At 42.3% G+C, this 20,056-nt stretch overlaps 1 protein-coding gene across 4 annotated transcripts in view; it reads left to right on the top strand.

Annotated features, from left to right (window-relative positions):
• Positions 1 to 20,056, top strand: part of NR2E1 (nuclear receptor subfamily 2 group E member 1) — a 30,501-nt gene that overhangs the window by 8,480 nt on the left and 1,965 nt on the right. The window contains exons 2-8 of one of the 4 annotated variants that reach the window (XM_048493208.1): positions 8,407 to 8,494; positions 9,257 to 9,402; positions 10,104 to 10,339; positions 11,538 to 11,684; positions 17,222 to 17,318; positions 17,711 to 17,860; positions 18,940 to 19,045. In XM_048493208.1, coding sequence (XP_048349165.1) covers positions 9,270 to 9,402; positions 10,104 to 10,339; positions 11,538 to 11,684; positions 17,222 to 17,318; positions 17,711 to 17,860; positions 18,940 to 19,045 — 869 coding nt within the window. In that variant the 5' untranslated portion in view covers positions 8,407 to 8,494; positions 9,257 to 9,269. The remainder of the gene's footprint in view (positions 1 to 8,406; positions 8,495 to 9,256; positions 9,403 to 10,103; positions 10,340 to 11,537; positions 11,685 to 17,221; positions 17,319 to 17,710; positions 17,861 to 18,939; positions 19,046 to 20,056) is intronic. The other 3 variants (XM_048493200.1, XM_048493217.1, XM_048493226.1) reach the window with 3 other exon arrangements.

Genomic DNA, 20,056 nt, shown 5'->3' with positions numbered 1-20,056 from the left:
CTAAGCTGGCACGGCTCATAGGCCGATCCCATTAGAGTTAGAAGCATGGGTATGAGAGTAATTTCTTACTTCCGAGTAAACATAGATGACTCTGTACATAGAGTTGCAATTCTAAACCCCTTTACCAGCAAGTGAAGCCCCCATTAGCTTTCTCTAGTCTTTCCTCTGAGTATGGTGTAGTGGTTAAGAGCAGGTGGAGTCTTATCTGGAGAATTGACTTTGATTCCCCACTCCTCCATATGAGCCGTAGGCTTTCGTCTGATGAACCATATTCGTTCCCCACTCCCAGCCTCACTTACCTCACAAGGCACCTGTGTTGGGGAGAGGAAGGGAAGGGGGGGGATCAATCCTAGCTCTTCTTCTAAAGAGTTGGCCACGAGTTAGTTTTAGGGTGTTCTGGTTTCCCCACTGGGTGAGGCCACCAGGGGCTCTTCGCAACCCCACCCACACTTACTTGGGAAGGAATCCCAGGGAGTTCAGCCGGCTTACTTTTCCCTAAACCAGTTTAGCGGCCCACTGTTGGAGGGAGTCACTGGAATGGGGGGGGGGGAGGCCAAAAAGGAACACTCACCTCTCTCCCCTTTAAAGTGGAGGTCCAGCCGATCTAGGCAGAGGAGTGGGGTGGCCAAGACTGGCTTGTGGTGCCCTGAACTGGGTCGCTTGATTGCAGGTGAAGGATCATTGCTGTGCCCCTCCCCCACACCCTGGGTGGGTTGTTTCCTCCTGCAGAGGAGTATGGCTAAGGGCCCCCCTCTTGTAGAGCGGCCAGGTCAGCCTCCCCCCTTCAGCAGTGCTTGCAGTGCTGACAGAAAGGCGGCTGGGCTGGTGCTGTGTTTGGCATGGGCGACTTGGTGTGCCTCACAGGCAGGCAGGAGAGCCCCGCTGGCAACGCTGCTTAGCCTTTAGGTTAAGGGTGCTTCTGGCCTCACTTTCTTTATTTTAAAAAATAATAAACATGGTGTGTTTGTAAGTCTCTAAAATCATACTTGCAACATTTTTTTAAAAACCCCACAAACTCCAGCTGTTGTGATCTTCTCCTCTTTCCTCCCCACCCCCATTAAAATTAAACCCATTGTACAAAGACGAACTCTGATGGTACCAAGGAAAAAAATCAGAAGGCAGCTGGGAAGCTCCAGAACTCCTTGTGAAACAACCATCTGAATATTGACCTGGAAAGCCCACAGCAGCCATCTGAATTTTGTTGTTGTTGTTGTTTTGCTGCCTTCAGAAACTTAGGGTGTGAAGGGCCGATCTTGTCAGATCTCAGAAGCTAAGTAGGATCAGTACCTGGATGGGAGGCCACCAAGGAAACTTTGCAGAGGAGGGCAATAGCAAATCGCCTCAGCTTAATCAGTTCTCTTGCAAGCCCCTTGCTGTGGTCACCATAAGTCACTTGGGGCTTGATGGCACTTTACACACACACACTCTCCTGGGGGTTCTCACCTCTACTGGCCCTCTTCTTCTTCCCTGCAAAATGTGAGGGGACTCAAGCACTAAACCTTAAGTCTGCTATTCTATAAACCTATATGGGGAATTAATCTGCATTAGAAAAGGGGGGATTTCTAAAAAAAAAAAACCATTTAGAGTAAACCTAGCCTCCTATGCATCTTTTGAACAGAGTGGGGTTGACTCCAGAGTGAGTGTGCATTGGCTCAGGCTGCACGTGCCTCTCCCTGGCCCTCTCGCAGGCACCCTCTCCCTTTCTAACTGAGTGGAGGGGGGGAAGGGGGCTCAAGCGGGTGAAGCTTTTCCCTGCATCCCAATGCGGTTTCACTGGTGGAATTTCTGCTTGATGCGGGAGCCCAGCAAAACGCATTGGGAGGGCGGGAGGAAGTAGATGCCATGTTAAACAAAGGTGGGGTATCCAGTGCTGCCCCTCAGTAAGGCGTACCTAATCTCGGTTCTAACTTCACCAGGTTTGTGGTTCTAGATCTGGAAGCGGAGGCCATTGGGTGCCTTCATGTCAGCCACCAGGAGCAGCAGTGGAGTAGTGGTTAAGAGCAGGTGGAATCTAATTTAGAGGAACCGGGTTTGATTCCCCACTCTGCCGCTTGAGCTGTGGAGGCTTATCTGGGGAATTCAGATCAGCCTGTATGTTCCAACACACACCAGCTGGATGACCTTGGACTAGTCACAGTTCTTCTGAGCTCTCTAAGCCCCACCTACCTCACAGGGTGTTTGTTGTGGGGGGGGGGAAGGGAAAGGAGTTTGTTAGCCCCCTTGAGTCTCCTTACAGGAGAGAAAGGGAGGATATAAATCCAACTCTTCTTCTTCTTCAACTAAGTGATCTTTCTTTATCTTTATTAACCTTTAATAGGCATAAATAGATCAAGATTTACACAGACACATTCTTCAGTCTCAAGTATAGTTCAGCAGCAAGGAAACAGACCACATAACCTGACGGTTGACCCCAAGGGGCTCAAATCACTTCAGATTCCTTTTTTTAAAAGAAACAGCCAGAGCAAATGACAACAAATACCCCTACACATCAGTGCAAAAATACAATCCAATATAAAATTGCAATAAAAATAGATCTGTTTAGCAAGTTAAAAGCAAAATGATACAGCAATAGGTATCCTACCATGCAGATTAGACAGATTGGAGACGATACCTATCTTTTATAAGAAGTTCTACGTTTGTTTTATGTATCATATTTTATATTTAAAAATTTGATTCTGTGCCAAATAATGAACCAATTTGGTTTAGTGTACTGGTATATATATATATATATATATATATATATATATATAAAATACAGTTAAAAGTAATAAAATGGGAATAAATTAGCACTTTAAAATGGTTGTCAAGTATAGAGCTACCATACGTGTTGTATGAGCATTGTAATCTCCAAGAAGAAAGCGATATGGCAAACAGTAGGGTTAGAAATTTTCCTCGCCACTAGTAAAGGGTGAATTAATCTGAGACGCGCATCTGCATTCATTTGACACTCTAGGAGGACATGGGTAAGAGAGTCAATGGAGCCACAGCGGCAGTGTCTTTGTTGTTTTGGAATTTGGTGATACCTTCCGTTGGTAGAGGCTGAAGGAAGACTGTTGAATCTGGCTAACATAAATGCCCGACGGTGGGCAACCGGTAAAGTAGCTGCTAGGTAATTGGCTAAAACTCCATACTTGGGAAGGATGCCCAAAGCTCGAGGAGAACAGACTGGAATTTTGGATGAATAGAAAGCCTGGCGTTCATGGTCTTTCAGTCTGTCTTTGATTTGGCAGAAGATAAAGTTCTCATTGCTGTTTTGAAGGACAGTTAGATCTATTCCAATGCTCCTAATTTTGTTGGTAATAGCCTTGGACCATTTGGAGACGTAATTATCTTTAAGTAGGTGTACGGTAATGTCGTCATCCTTGGATCTAAAGTGGATCTTGAGCCAGAATTTTATTGTGAAAATCCAAGCTAGGGTTTTGACTGTGGATAGTCCACATTCAAGACACAGAGTAGTGAAGGTGATACTATTGGGGACTCCCATTACTCTTCTCAGAAATGATGCTTGGATTAGATCAATTTCTGAGTTGAAAGCATTGATCCATATGGGGATCCCGTAAAGAGTCTTTGGAATCACCTTTGCTTGGAAAATCTTCAGGGCAGCAATGATGGATTGAAAACCCTTCCCGTAATAGAATTGGGCGATACCTGATAGCAGGCTTTTCCCGGAAATTATGGAGCAAGATCTTTGTAGTGACCACTGGAAATTATATTGGAAATTTAGGCCTAAATATTTAAAAGATTTGACCTGATTAATATGGATGTTACTGATTTTTCATCTCATCTGTTTACAGCGAAGTTGAGAAAACTACTATTTTGGATTTTACGAAGTTAAACCTTCAGTTCGTTTATATCACAGTAGTTGAAGAATGCTTTTAAATATCTCATAAGGCCGACTCTGGTTTGCGATAGAATAGCAGTATCGTCGGCATACAGTAGCAATGGAATAGGATGGCCTCCTGCTTTCGGTGGATGTCCTTCTACCGTGTTGAGATGGTCTTGCAGGTCATTTATATATAAGTTAAATAGGTGCGGGGCCAGCACACACCCCTGTTTGACTCCTCTTGAGGTAGGTATTTTGTTGGAGAGTGAGCCCGAATGGTTCAATTTTACCTGGCAGGAGGTTGCACTGTACAATTTCCGAATTAGCATGAATAAACGAGGATCCATGTCCATTTGGTCTAGTTTGGACCAGAGAAGGGTCCTAGAGACACTGTCGAAGGCATTACTCAGATCCAAAAATGCTACGTATAGTTTCTTTTGTCCTTGGTTGGTATATTTGTCCACAAGAAAAGAGAGTGAGACAGTGGTCAATTGTAGATTTCCCGGCTCTAAATCCACCCTGTTCTGGACCTATAATCCTGTTTTTATTTTGCCATGTCATTAGTTTGCTTGAGAACTAAGTGATTCATGAAAACTTCCCCATGCAAGGGCTACTTGGAGTTTGTTAAATGGATTTGGAAAATAGCCATAACTCCGTTGCTTGCGTAAGAATTGATTAAATGCCATCATATGATGAATGGCTGTTAAAAATACAAGACTACAGAACAGCAGACAAATTGACAACTCTTAGTCACAAAAATGCCTCGACCCTTTTTATAAAGTATGGAAACCTTTACTACAATATACAATTTTGACACTCAAAATAGAACTTTACTACTATCTGCGTAGTTTAAGACTATTATTAATCTATTAATTAATTCATTTATTATTGTTATTTACCTATATATTTATTTATAATTATTATCGCACATTTTAATCTGTATTTTCATAATGTATTTGTGTACCAAAATCTTAAGATACTGTTCCTTGTGTAACTGTTACTTACATATGTAAACTACATAGTTCTTAATGGATATGGTAGATCTGGTATTACTAGAACCATTCTAAGTCAGAATGACTGTTAATTTATATGTATTCCAACTAATAAAATAAAAATGAATTTAAAAAAGAATCGATTAAATGCCCCTGTTACTATGGTTAATCTTATCGGTTTCCAGTTAACCAATCAAGGGGGCAGCTGCATCTATGTGACAGTGATGATAGGTTGTTGAGTGAAATCCGAGGCTCTGAGAAGCCATCCAGTCCAGGTTAGGCCCTGTGTACTCTCCCATTCACAAGAATGGGATGTCACTGCTCTAATCAATGGGTACAGGGGGTGAAATAACTCTAGATAGAGTTATTTTGCTCTGTCAAGCTTGAACACTGGAGAACTGGATACAATGGTGCTTAATCTCAGATATATTTCAGTTTGCACCAGTTCCTTCCACCAATGGTTTGCAAGAGAAGATGGAGAAGTGGAAGCCATGAAGTTGGAAAAAACTTAGGTAGCTGCCTAAACTTCCAGAAGTGAATGTTAGGACCCCCTGGCCCAGGGTGAAGCAAAAACAGCTCTAACGGTTACTCACTCATAGTCTGCAGCGTGAGGAAAGACAGATATCTGCTGAACCCTGTGACCCTGCGAGCCTTCTGGTTCCCTGGAAGTACCTCTTGAGGACCAGTTCTGCCTTAGTAGAATCAGCCACTTTGCCTCAGCCACACCCTACTTGCGACATGACTTTAGAAACCAGCTGCCAATCACCCCTTAGATAGTCACCGGATGAGCTGGCTGATTTCATGCTGCGACCTTGCTGGACTTCTAGGTCGAGGGCATAAGGAAGAGCCTGGGGGACCCAGCTTCTGCTGGGCACACATGGGGCGATTCTCCATGGCAAAAAAATCATGTGATACAGTAAAAGTCACGGTTTGGGCAAGGAGTCCCCATGGCTTCAGTGCCCAACTCGGCTCCATCCCAGCCCTGGCGTGTGCTCTCCCTTCTTTTCCCGCGTTTTTCAAAAACGGCAAGAAGGTACACCTTTCTGAAAAATGCGGGCTGAGGCCACACTGGTAAAGAGGCAGCAGAAAAACAACAAGGTTTCTTTTTCCTGCCCTAGGAGGCATTCACCAATCAGAGTGCAGTGGGTTGGGCACAGAGTGCTCGAAAGGGTTTTTTTGGGTGGGGTTGTGCTGGTCGTAGCTTTGTAGGCATGAACCTACAAAGAGAATGAGATCTAGCGCAGAGTGTTCATACAAAGTTGCACAACCAAAAAGTTAAAAAATAGAACTTCCTATGTTTCTACGAAGCTGCGCAGCCATAATTTTTTCAAAAAAGTCCTTCCTCAAGCAGAGGGGAAGGGAACGCAGGGTAGCGTTCCTTCCCCAATGCAACAGCCAATCAAAAAGAGCCGCAGAGCAGATCGCGGGCTCATAGAAATAATTACAGTTTTTGATCCTGGGATTAACTTTGACCCCCTCAACAGATGCATACTATGGTGAGGAGGCAGAGACCAGGATGAAAAGGTGCTGTATCTTATGGAAGGGGAGGGGGGAGGCGCAAGGTTTATTTTCCCAGTGGGGATTCGCCCATGGACTTCTTAGGGTTGTCAGTTCTGGCTGGGGTAATTCCTGGAGATTTCAGGGGAGGAGACTGGAGAGGGCGGGGTTTGGGGAGGGAAGGCCCCTCAGCTGGTAAAATACCATAAAGGTATTTTCAGAGCAACTATTTTGTTCAGGGGAACTGATCCCTGGAGTTTGGATGGCCGTTGTAAAAACCACTTCCCCAGGCTCCACCCCTCCATCCTCCCGGAGATTGGCAATCCTACAGGAACTACCTTCCCTGGGCAAATATTAAGTATGTAATAAGGCTCTGTATTGGGAACTGTCTGGAGTTTTTTTGTGTGTGTGTGTGTGTGATGATTCGAGCCCTCACTCTTCTGCACAGGTGAGCATGAATTTAGTTTCCTCCTATGTTCCTTTAAGGGAAGGAGTGTCTCTGGCACCTGGGAGCTAGCTTCCTGCTCAGTCCAAGCATCCAGTGTCAGATAGAAACAACAAGAGAGCTGGAGCCTCTATGGTTTCATTGTGCTTAAAAATGAAGGCCATCTGCTGCTTTTTCCAGAAGATCTTCCTTATGTGGTTAGAAAAAATGTCATTATAGGCTTGTGGTATCAGATCTTTAAGCAGTGAATCCCACAAAAATCAAAATGAATAGCTATCTACTTGTGTTACATGGAAGTGACAGCTATGGAGCAAATTGGTTTAGGAACTGGCTGCTACTTGTAAAAAAAATCAGATGCAGATTACAGATTTTTGTTGCCAGGGTGGCAGGCAGAGTGCCTTGTGCCTAGGGGAAGAGCTCCCCTTGCCCCTCTCACTATGCCTCTGGCAGGAAGGTTCCAAAAATGGCAGTGGAAATTAAGATAGAAATTACAGCAGTTAATTATATTTTACATTTTACAGTCAGATCTGTAGGATTACTTTTTTATTTGGCCTTATGATGTGGTCAGCACATGCCAGTTAAGTGGCTGTAGGGGCCAGCCCTTAAAACATGAGGAGCCAACTTATCTCTTTGTTGAACCATCAAAATGGGCCAGTTGTCTTTAATGTTTTATCTTGTCTATGTTCCTGCAAATTTGTTAAAAAGTAGTGAACAAATAGGCCGGTCTCTTCTTTTTAAGTATCAAAATGTCCTTGGAACACACTGACACTATAGCTTGGCTCATCACATCCAGTTTTAAACTGAAGTGTCTTCTATTCAGTGATGGTGTCCAACCTAGAATTTATGGGTGTAGTTTTAGACCTCCTGATCCAGCCAACCATGATTTCTGTGTATTATATAGAGGCATTAAGCATCTGTATGCAATAGATGATAGTTTTGTCTCCATTTTGTTCCAGCTTGGTGAGTTTCTTTGTAGGTTCCTGCCATGTAACTGGCTAGATCAGGGGTAGGGAACCTGCGGCTCTCCAGATGTTCAGGAACTACAATTCCCATCAGCCTCTGTCTTTGCAGGGGCTGATGGGAATTGTAGTTCCTGAACATCTGGAGAGCCGCAGGTTCCCTACCCCTGGGCTAGATAATGGCTAACTGGGGCAGCAAAGAGGTGGGTGTGGTGGCAACAAAGACCATTTATAGACAAAAACCGGAGTGAGTGACCTGATGTACACAATTAATGAAACCCTGTGCTGAGAAAAGCAGAGGGACACCACAGGAAGAGATCTAGAAACAAGTATCTGTAAAAGGGCCAGAGATCTGGGGAATGATGAAAGGAAGTGGGTACTGGACACTGAAACTTGGAGATTCAAATACTTGCATTATGAAGATCTGAATAGGCATAGATTGGAAGTGAGCTGACCAGGGTTCTGAAGGCAATCTAGAACTTCTAAAATGGCTTACTACTGATTCTCTTCTCAAGTGATTTTATGGGGGGAAATAATGACTCACTACCTAGTAGAAACACAAAATGGACTCCATGTGAGCTGAAAGGGGAAGGGTGTATATATAACTTAGGTGAAATATATCATTCCCTATTGTTCCTTATTGAGATCCACCATTTGTCCACTTTTCACAAAAGGAATCCTCTGTTTTAGGGTGGCTGTCCAGTGGACAAGACACACCGGAACCAATGTAGGGCTTGCCGGCTGAAGAAATGCTTGGAAGTCAACATGAATAAAGATGGTACTTGTGCTTACTTCTTATCAGTGGAGACATCAAATGTGTACAGTGATTGAAAACTGTTGTCTTTTCCTTGGAACAGTTTCTGTCTTTATTATGCCTTCCATATTGCAAAGGTAGACCTGTCCCACCTCCTGCTTACAGGTAGCAGTCCCTAACAGTCCCAACTGGGACTACAGCTAGAGGCATAAATGCTATAAAACTGCTTGACATAACACACTATGTGAGTGCATGTCAGCAGGACTACTTAGTAGGAGGCAGACAAAAATTAACTGTGCAATCCTAAACTGAATTATGAATTTTTATGCCCAATAAAATCAATGAACCGAGAGGGATGTAACTCTATTTAGGATTGTAACATAATCTGACTTTCCTCTTAATTTTGTATCAGTTTTGCGGTTTCAGCTAAGCATACAGAACATGTACAGTGACATGGTCCCAGAATGCTAAATTGTCATCTTGTCATAAGGGCAGGACATCAAACTTATCATCTGCATTGATCGTAAAACCATAATTTCTTTGTGGCTTTCAGCAGGCCTATAGAACACAGGTTAGTCAAACTGCCTCATCTAGGAAGCAGTTTGTATGCCTGTGTAAGTGAATATTTATTCAAGAGTTACTGCGTTGGGTACAGCAAACTGCACTGCAAAAAAGGACAGGCCCCATGATCGACTTTTCATACATGGAGATTGTCTCTAATTGTTACTTTGTGGGTATTGCTGTATTTGCTTAAACATGTATATTCTCTTCTCTGCTGACTGACAGGCAAAGAATATACATGAGCATCCAGCAAAGTATCATACAAAACAGCCTCCATTGCTGTGTGATATGGAGGAAGATGCCTCTGCACATCCACACAATAATTATATTCATTAAGAACGTAAGAAAAGTGATGCTAGATCAGACCAAAGGTCAGTATTCTGTTCATACAGTGGCCAACCAGCTGCTTCTAAGAACCTGAGAACTGGGGATACTGTACCCTCAGGTGTTAGAAATGCTAACACCTCTCTGGATTGGAACTGCTATGCTATATTATCCCATGCAAAGCGATTGATTTTTGTTAAAGATGTAAACAGAGCACCTCTTATTTCTATATCAGAGCTATAATAATAGGATATTTTTGTATAGTGGTCCCCTCAAAGGACAATTTGCATGTTTGTTGCCTATATCTGAACTTGATCATGTCCCTCAAGAAATGCAGAGATCATTCCTATCTAGAAAGCAGCAAGTTTTGTCATTGTCTTTTCATATTTTGAGTTAGTCCAGGAAGGACTTTTACCATGTTTATACTCAAATGTTTGGCTGGAGATAGTTTTGTTTAAAATCTGGCTGTGCAAAAAAGAGACCACTAGAACAAAAAAAGGCACGAAGAAGTGCAGTGAGAAAAAATAATTGATTGAATTTGACAGTCCCAGTGCTTTGATTGGTCAGGATGGTCTGCAAAGTAGTATTGTCTGACTATTCCCACAGAAAATTACAGATCACTTCCTTGAGTACCATTAGCATCATTCTCATTTGCCAGAGCCTGATGTGAACTCTGTCCCCAGCCAAGCTGATGTTTCACTTCCTTCACAGGAGCTTTACTATTTGTTTACTATTTGTTTGTCCCCAGCTGTTCAACATGAAAGGGGACCAAGGACATCCACAATAAGGAAACAAGTAGCTCTTTATTTCAGAGGGCACAAGGAAGATAATGGAGCCACCCCTCACTTTCCCTCTGCAGCTCTACCAACCCCGGCTTTCTTCACTGCTGTCACCCAGCTGGAACCCCATAATTTAGAACTGGCTGCAGTTTCTACAACTTCAGAAAGGCAGGCTCTGGTGGGCTTGGCTCAACCAACCCCAAAGGTCAGCTCCTTTTTTGTTCCTGATTCATCAAGAAGTAATGTTAGCCTGACAAACTTCTGAAAATGATATCAGTCAGCTTTTACAATCTTGATGCCTTTCCAAATGGTGTGTGTGTGTGTGTGTGATGTACAGACATGACTCTCACTTGTTTCATACAACCTACACATCACCCAACACAACTACAATTAAGAAACTTTTATTCCCTGACTTGGCTAGTTCTGATCTGAGAAGCTAAGCAGGGTTGATTCCCCAGGAAGTATTTGATGGAAAAGATGCATGCTTTGGTTGGTGTCAGGCAGGCCACCCTCAGTGGAGGAACAGACAGCAAGTGGCAGTTTTTGGTGCACGGTATCACATGGGAGGAGATAGCCCTTCAGATATGTAAGTCCCAGGTTATGAGGGACATAATCAGCCCCTTGAATTGTCAATTCTGAAATAATCTGACAGCCAATGTAGCTGTTTAAATCTGGACAAGATATGCTCCCCCCAGATAGCCCTTACAATGGTTGGGCTGCTGGGCTCTGGAGTGGCTGCAGTTTCCCAGTCAACCTCAAGGGCATCACATCAGAGTAATCCTACCATACACTTACAAAAGCATGGCTCAGTATGGCCAGATCAACTGAATGTAAAAAAGGGTAGAGTTGGCAAACTGGATGCATGTGATGGAAAACACTGTTAACCACTACACCAACCAGCTTTTCTGTCACTGTCACTAAGGCTGGATCTATGAGCATCCCCCAGCTCTTTAGCTGTTATGACAAAGGCAAGTCCATCCAGGAAACATGGATCCAGTAGCAGCCTTCCCAATCAGCATTACTTCTGTTGTGAGCATGCTTGGGGAACAACAGAGTCTGGTTCACAGGTTTTTGGTTTTCCTTGCTTAATGAATTAGCAGCCATTCTCTTGTATAGAATCTACCTTCTCCAGTTATTTCCTACTGGCAGAAAATTTAGTCTAGATCCAATTATCTCTTGAAAATCTAACCAATGTGCTTTATTCAGCAGCATCTTCTTTGGGGGATGATCTTATAACAGTTGCCCGTCATGCTATTGGTTTCTAAAGCTTCCCCCACCACTGCCCATGTTCCTTTTTCACTTTGATCATACCCTGCTTCACAGAAGGAAAAAAACTCTATAGACAAAGTTTAGCACTTTCTCAACTAACATTTTTTTTAAAAAAAACAAACCTTTTTAATTAGTATCCACATGAAGTCAGCGGTACTCCAATGTATCTCTATGAAGTGGCTACAGAATCTGTTTGTGAATCAGCAGCAAGACTTCTCTTCATGAGTATTAAATGGGCCAAGAGCGTTCCAGCCTTTTCTACGCTGTCATTACAAGACCAGGTAAGATTTAAATAAAATGAAATTGTGTGTGGGAGGGGAAAGAATTGATCCAGGTCATACATAACTAGAAGTACTGTCTTTGCAAAACCACTGATTAAAAATGTAACCCTGCAAAATCTCAGTCATCCAGTATATTTCGTATTGTGGCAAGAATTGTTACAAGTCAGTATTAGCTGCCAGGCAGTGTGAAATTGAGCACCAGAATGGTTTCCTTTTATGAATGGGTTTTCCTCATGTTTGTCTCTAACTGCCATATTTAGGACTGTGTGGACTGCCAAAAAGACAAATAAGTAGGTTCTAGATCAAACCAAGCCTGAACTGTCCCTAGACCCTGGAAGCTAAAATGACTAAACTGAGGCTATCGTACTTTGGTCACATTATTAGAAGACAAAAAAATAATAATTAGAAATTAAAATTAGAAAATTAGAAAAAATTAGAAAATAAAATTATTAGAAGACAAGAAAATAAAATAATTCTAGGAACAGTTGAAGGCAACATTAAAAGAGGAAGACCCAACATGAGATGGATTGACTTAAGTAGAAGCCACAGTCTTCAGTTGGCAAGACCTGAGCAGGGCTGGTAACAATAGGATATTTTGGAGGACATTAATTCATAGGATTGGACTTGACTGCACTACACACACACACGCACTATCCCCCAGGCCCGACTGCCTTCCTTTATAGCAGGTACTGGCTGGTTTGTCTGAGCCATCTCAGGTTGTTTTGCATTGTAAGAATCTGTCCACAGAGCACATGTTCTCTGTTTGTTCCACTGCATTTGCTAAAGCAAATTGGTTGACTGGAGCTGGCTCTGCAGAAAGGATTTAGTGAAAGATGTAGAGGCAGAAGAAACATTCAGACCTACAATATAAGTAAATCATGTCACATTCCTTTATTTGAAAACACAATTGATTATTTATTTTTAAAATATTCTTCAGTTTTTTCTAACTTTGCCAAATTAAGAGGCAGAGTGGTATAATGGTTACACCCGGGAGATAAATCCCCACTTGAACTATGAAGTTCACTGGGGAAACTTGAGTAAGACACTCTCACTCAGCCTAACTTCATATGTCTGTGGTGAGGGGGAAAGCCACGTACTCCACCCTGAGGAAGGAGATCAAAATATGATAAATGAAGTTCTGACAGGCCAGCTGGGAGAGACAGAGTCATAGTGTTGGGGATTATTAAATTTCGTGGCCTATCCTATCCTCACTCAGACTATGGATTTTATTCAACAGAATTTAGGCAAGATGAAGTCTGCGGATCCAGGCACCCTTACTAGAGAGTGTCTTGTTGAATTTATATGGCACTTGCTTCTAAAAAAGCATGCTTAGAACAGGGTTGCAGCTTTTTTTGGATCAGGACCCATGGTGTCAATTAAGCTGAGATTTGTATGAGCCAGAGTAGAACTTAATCTGTGGGTTCCCCACTTAGATTAATTTGTCCTCAAATTATGACAGTTTGTTGTGACAGGCAATGATGTGCACAGTTAAGAATTATGTCTAGAGTTCTGGACTTAATCCTTACATAATGTTTATTCACCTACTTCAAATGTGAATCCCAGACGACACATTCCACAAGAGTCCCTTCCAATGTATTGAATGCTTTTGAGAATTCTGAGTCGGTCTGAAGCTCTCTCTGTAAGCTTGCAGCACAAAAAATGAAATTCACACTGTAGTTCGTACAAGTGAAATACTGACAAAACTAAGAGGGGGCATGTAAACAACTGCCAGTGGTTGATGCACGGCTCTATTCTGGCCTCTGCACACTCAAAATCACAATTGCAGGAAGAGGAGATGCAGAAGTTGAATTCGGTGATAGTTTAAATGCCGCTTCAATATTCCCAATTTATTTGAGACATTAATTGACATTAATTCTCATTAATGTGATCAGATTTATGACTTCTGCAATAGTGTGTGTGTGTCTATGGGGTGTGTGTGAAAGAAGAACAGCTTTTGTACACCACTCTAAATGTAAAACTACATCTCATTTCCCTCCCCCCTTTCTTTAAAACCACATTTTTTTTCTGCAAATGCAGCTGGCAAGGAGCAGATGAGCTATTTAACTCTTCCTTCCCCTGCAATTAATAAGTCAGGGGTGGTTTTCAGACAAAAAAACTGCAGGAGGCGATTAAATAGCTTCCCCCCTTCTTCTACAGCTTCATTTACAAAAAACAAAAACAATTCCCAAAAAGTTTTGAGAGTACAGCCTAAGAAGGTGAGGAGGAGATCTGCAAGGAGGAAGAGACAAAGCAAGAGAAACCTAATTGATGGGGGGAAAGCAGAGGGAAGCAAGTTGTCTCTGGTCCAAACTACACAGAACCTGGATGGCAGCACTGTCACTTTTTAAAAAAGTGAACCATGACAAGGCTTCAGGCCAGAGTCTTGACCAGTTCAAGAATGACTTCATCAATCCTTTAGTTCCCCCTTTTCTTAAAGCTGCTCCCTCCTGAGGCTTCTGTTATTTCCTCTTGGAGCTAACAGCAAGAGTTGGGTTTGGTTTCAGTTAGAGAACTGGGTTTTTAAATGCACATTCTTGAAGTGCTGGAGGGGGAGTGTGTGATACCCACTTGACTTCAGAGTAGGGTTGCCAGCCTCCATGTGGGGGCTGGTCATCTCCCAGAATTGCAAGGGCTCTCCAGGTGACAGAGATCGGTTCCCCTGGAGAAAATGGCAGCTTTGGAGGGTGGACATGATAGCATTGTACCCTGCTAAGGTCCCTCCCCAGGCTCCATCCCCATATCTCCAGGAATTTCTCAACCCAGCGTTAGCGACCCGAGTGCATTTGTCAGATTTCCCCACTGGAAACGGGCTTGAAGCTGCAGGTAGCTGTGGTAAGAGGGAGGGACAGAAATAGCAAGTCCCATGGCTCTCGCAGCTCCAGAGGGAAAGCCTGAGGAAAGAAGAAGCAACAGTTCTTGTGCTCCAGGTGGAGCATGCTCAGAAAGCTTTGTACTGCAGCTGTGCACCTACTTGGAAACCCAAAGTTGGCAATGCTGTAGGTTTTGTTTGGGGCCTTTGCTGAGTTATTGAAGGTGGGGCCTCAGAGCAGCAGAATTCTGACTGTGTTTCTGAAAGACTGTCAGTCCCAAGTTTCCAATAGTACTGAAAAGGCACAGTCCTGACAACTGGTGAAATTGACTTAACTCCTTTCAGCATTATAGCTGTGACTATATAGCATTTCTATTTAAGGTTAGGCTTAATTTGCTTTACTGTGGAACTTTTTCCAAAAGGATGTTTCTGTTGAGAAAAATTGAACTGAAAAGTGTAAGAGAGAGAGAGAGAGAAACTTTTTCTGAAGTGAGAGTCCCCTTAATGTAGTAGGGATGGTTTAGTGTAGATTAAAGATATCACTGTGCATATCTCGGTAAAAGAGGCTTATTATCCATGACAGGAATCAGATTATCCTGTCATTTTAAATGAACTAGCTGCACATCTAATATTGGAATTAAAGGCAAATTTCATGTATCACTTCATGAAATTAATCTGCCTTTAAAGCCCAAGGATTTCATTAATTGCACCATTATCCTCTTAGGATTTTAGTGTCCAGGCAGTTGGTGGCAGAGTTTAGGTGTTCCCATTTGCAGATGCTCCCCCCTTTATTGTTTTCCAACTTCCATGAAATGCAAATTTTAATTTTAACAGAAAGAGAGTTTAAATTGTTCTTTGAATGTTATTGTTCTATGGGTAACCTGATCCTGTGCATGTTTACTCAGTGCCAAATACCACTGAACTCAATAGGACTTTATGCCTACAAAAATGTATATAGCACTACAGCCTTAATTCTACGGTTACTAGAGACATAGGAACAGGATGGTGATTGGATAGGTATGAGATACGGACAACTCCTTCCTGACCACAAATATGGTTAAATTAGACCCCCAAGTACAAAATCAAAAGCTTATCTGCTGATTGTCCCAAAGGCTGCATCTAGGTAGTGTAACTACAAAGATCAAATGCTGTCCTCAATATAATGAGAACAGTACAAACAACTCTCTCTTGTATCTCCACTCTTCCAAGGAGATTTGCAGTGACCATGCAATGGCAAAGTTTGGGAGAGAGATCCAGCAAAATGGTTGGCCCTTAATTTCCTCACTTGGGGAAGACTGACACTCAGTTCTCTGGACTGTTCCTCTCCCACAAAGAGTAGAGTCAGTAGAGACAGTCACCCAAATGTGTTGTTCAAAAAGTCACTCTGGGAATTCATCACACATCTTTGACATCCTTGAAAAGACTGACAAAGTTGAAGTGTTTATACACCAGTATGGAATTGAAAACATGCTTCATATCAACTAAGCTACTCTTTACAGGGTATTCAAACCAACCCTCTGTAATTAATTGACATGATTATTGATCAGGCAGCATATTTTTCAGCCTGGATGAGCAGGTCCAAATGCTGTATTTGGAGGGGCTGCACAGGCTTGGTTGCATCAAAAGTGCTTTCATGTGCTTTCTGATCACTACCTCTCAAAAGGTGGTTGTGCCTCCGTCTGTGTTTATCCTGCTGATTCAAAGTTTGCAGTCATCCAGTGTAAGACCAGCACTGCCTGTGCAGACCACATAAATAGCTTCCCATGAAAAGCTGTGAAATCTCCTGAATAGAAAAACATCAGTTGTCTCACTTAGAGCAACATGCTGAATCTAGAGCAGGGAAGGCAGACACCTGCATGTGCTCTAAGAGAAAACATTTCTAGGTACTAGCCAGCCTATGATGGTAATTAGCTGTCATAACTTGACCTCCCTGTCTGATCATGTTATCATTTCACTGGAGAAATATGAGGAAGTTGGTTGTGAGGCTTGAAGAAGCACAGGGGAGGGGATATTTGGCCTTTGCACTTAACTCATATTTGAGTTATTGAATTCAGCTGTAATAAATTCAGCTGTTGTTTGGGTGCAGTGCAGAATTTCTGTGGACACTGCAACTTCCCTGCATGGAGGAAGTTGGTTCACCTCCCTCCTATGGCAGCCAGGCTGAGAAAGTTGTGCTCTGAAGGCAGAAGTCCTTGCACCTGCTGGAAACTCTTGATTGACTCCAACCCATTATTTACAACTGTGAAAAGGAGTGCATAACGCCAATGACTAAGTCAGTTTTGAATAAATAATAGTGCTTCATGTAGGTGTCATAAAAGAATGCTTAGGTATTCTTGTATTTGCATACCACCCCCTGTATGAAGGCTTAATTACTCTTCAAAGCTCTCCCCCAATACAGATCTGAACAGACAAAATATATTACTGGAGGGTGAATGATCCTGTTACCAAGCTAAAGCTGAATAGATCTATCCTGGTCCACAACTGGATGGGCAACATCCTGTGAGTCTGCAGTTGGAATAAAGGCAGAATAAAAATGCAGTGAATATTCCTTGCAGCTCATGGGCTCTTTTATTGAAATGAGAAAGGGATAACTAAAATATTCTAAGGAGGAAACAGCGGCACAGGCCTTTTAAAGCCATTTTTAAAACAACCGAAATTTACATATTGAAATTGTTTATCAATCTATAAATTATACACCATGTTATATTCTACCTCTATTATATGACAGCTGATGCTTTTGGAAGATGCTTGGAGGGAACTGTTTGTTCTAGGAATAGCACAATGGGCCATTCCAGTTGATGCTAACACTCTACTGGCTGTATCGGGTAAGAATTGCACAATTTAATGACTTTGTTATAGAAATTACCATAAAAATACATTACTGAAAAAGGACAACATGTAAAGAATAACAAATCCCTTCTAAACAATAGAGTATACCTGTCATTTATAAATCTATATTTAAATGCAAATAATGTTGTTTTGTTGCATTCATGACTGCGTGCATTGTCATTTAAATGCAAATTACTGTGTTTGTTATCATCCAAGAGAAGATTTCATACTAACTTTTCTACAATATAGTCAGTTTTGTGTGGAAGCAGATCTCAGGGAGTAACAAATGAAGAGCTATTGATACTGTGATTCCCCACCCCCTGAAATCAATTTATCAAGGGCCTCAAATGGCTTATTAGCGTATTTATTTCACATGTTTGTGTCCCAGGCATGAATGGTGACAACACGGATTCTCAGAAGCTGAATAAGATTATCTCAGAAATACAGGCATTACAAGAGGTCGTGGCCAGATTTCGCCAGCTTCGTTTAGATGCTACAGAATTTGCCTGTCTCAAATGCATTGTCACTTTTAAAGCAGGTAAGAATAACACAAAAATAGTCTTATTTAAATCAAAACCAAAAGGCTGCATGATGGATCAGGATCTTATCTCCAGTGTCATGTTGCACTAAATGTCATGCATTAACAATTATCCAGTGTAAGCTGCAAGTCAGAACCCCTGCCCAGCAGCAGTGAAAATATGCCCATGTAAAAATTATGCACATGCCCTTTGAACCGGATGCCCTTAAAATTCCCTGCATATTTAGGCTGCTTTCTTTGGGAGAGCAACAGCTTTGTTCTAAGTTGTGAGGGAGTCTATGGTTTCTGGACCAATGTGAGGACAAGCATTCCAGCAGCAGGGAGCAGTAGTGGCGTAGTGGTTAAGAGCAGGTGTACATGGAACCGGGTTTGATTCCCCACTCTGCCGCTTGAGCTGTGGAGGCTTATCTGGGGAATTCAGATTAGGCTGTGCATTCCAACACACACCAGTTGGGTGACCTTGGGCTAGTCACAGTTCTTCTGAACTCTCCCAACCCCACCTACCTCACAGGGTGTTTGTTATGGGGAGGAGGGAGGGAAAGGAGATTGTCAGCCCCCTTGAGTCTCCTTACAGGAGAGAAAGGGGGATATAAATCCAACTCTTCTTCTTCTACTCTTCTTCATTGCAGAGAATTTTTTAGCAGCTTATTATGATCTCTGTGTTCAGTCAACAATGCCCCTCTTAGTGGTACAATTCAAGCAACATACTGGAACAACACAAACATGCAAGTTCCTTCCCTTAAATATTTACCAAAGTCCAAACTTTGATATCTAGTGAAAGCATGTCCATGGTTGTTGGCTGGTATCTGGCAGCTAATATTAAACCAGTAGCAGTTATTACTTTAATTTCTTACTTCATTTTTAACTTACCATTTAATGGGATGTTATGTTTCTTCTTAAAATTGTTATCCACTGGGATCTTTTAGGGTGCAGTGCCCAAGGAATAAGCAGTACAGTTCAGCAGAATGTCATGAGTAGATAAAAACCCACCAGGGTGTGCCATGCCTGTAGGAGTTCATATGAAATTGTTAAGTAATCAAGTCTTCAGGTAATAGTATAATGGACTCTTTTCTTTTCAGTTCCGACGCATAGTGGTTCTGAACTGAGAAGTTTTCGGAATGCTGCTGCCATTGCAGCTCTTCAAGATGAAGCTCAGCTCACTCTGAACAGCTACATTCATACCAGGTGAAGACACTGAATTTAACTCTTCAAACACAGAATCTGCCATATGTGCAGTCAGTTAATGCAGTTGAATTAGCTGAGATACATTAGCAGAAATAAAGAGCAACATATTTAAAGTGTATCTGATGGGAGTAACAAATGAAGAGCTGTTGATACTGAGATCAATTTATCAAGGGCCTCAAAAGTCCGTCACAAACATTCAGAAATAAAGAAGATGAGTTGGGATTTATGCCTGCTTTTCTTAACCATAAGGAGACTCAATGTAGCTTACAAACTCCTTCCCTTCCTCTCCTCACAACAGACACCTTGTAAGGGAGATAGGGAAAGAAACCCAGTTTATCAGATTAGAATCTGTCATTCATGTGGAGGAATGAGGAGTCAAACCCGGTTCTCCAGATAAGATTTCACTGTTCTTAACCACCACACCACACTGGAGGTTCTTATCAGCACTCTCAAGAAGGGCTGCTGTGGAGTAGCCTTCATGTATAGGATTCAAGAGATGGTGAGGTGGCTGTAATCTTGTTGGGGTTCATGAGTCTTTTTCAGAGGAGGTTATATAATCAAAGGGCACAAGCCAGCAAAAATAAGCATTTTTAGGACCGAGCTCAATGGCATGACTCAATGGCAGCCGCCTGGGGTGTTTGTCCCCAGACTTCCCCTTGGTAGCTACGCCTCTGTTTGTTATCCTTTCTGGTCAAGAGAACAACGGAAAGTAAGGGACTCTAGATTCATAAGAGAGGCTTTTCCCTGCTATTTTAACCTGCAAACACAGTTAGCTTCCTAATGGAGCAGCACTTTACAGGTGACAGCCCAAGCACTTTGAGTTTATTTAGCCTTCCTGCTGGAAATGAGTGGATTGGATTGGATTGAATTCAAACCCCATACACCTTCCTACCCATGCCAAGGTTGCTCCTCTACCTTCCCAAAGAAATGCCAGTAAATGTCCATGTTTCTTCCCCTTTCACGTGCCTATTGTTCCATCCTTTCCTTCTCCCTCACACAGGCAGTTATAAT

This window comes from Sphaerodactylus townsendi, linkage group LG01 (assembly GCF_021028975.2).
Source record: "Sphaerodactylus townsendi isolate TG3544 linkage group LG01, MPM_Stown_v2.3, whole genome shotgun sequence".
In the NCBI taxonomy this organism is placed as follows: Eukaryota; Metazoa; Chordata; class Lepidosauria; order Squamata; family Sphaerodactylidae; genus Sphaerodactylus; species Sphaerodactylus townsendi.
The sequence above is the reverse complement of the archived record's forward strand: the minus strand, read 5'-3'. Positions and strand labels throughout refer to the sequence as shown.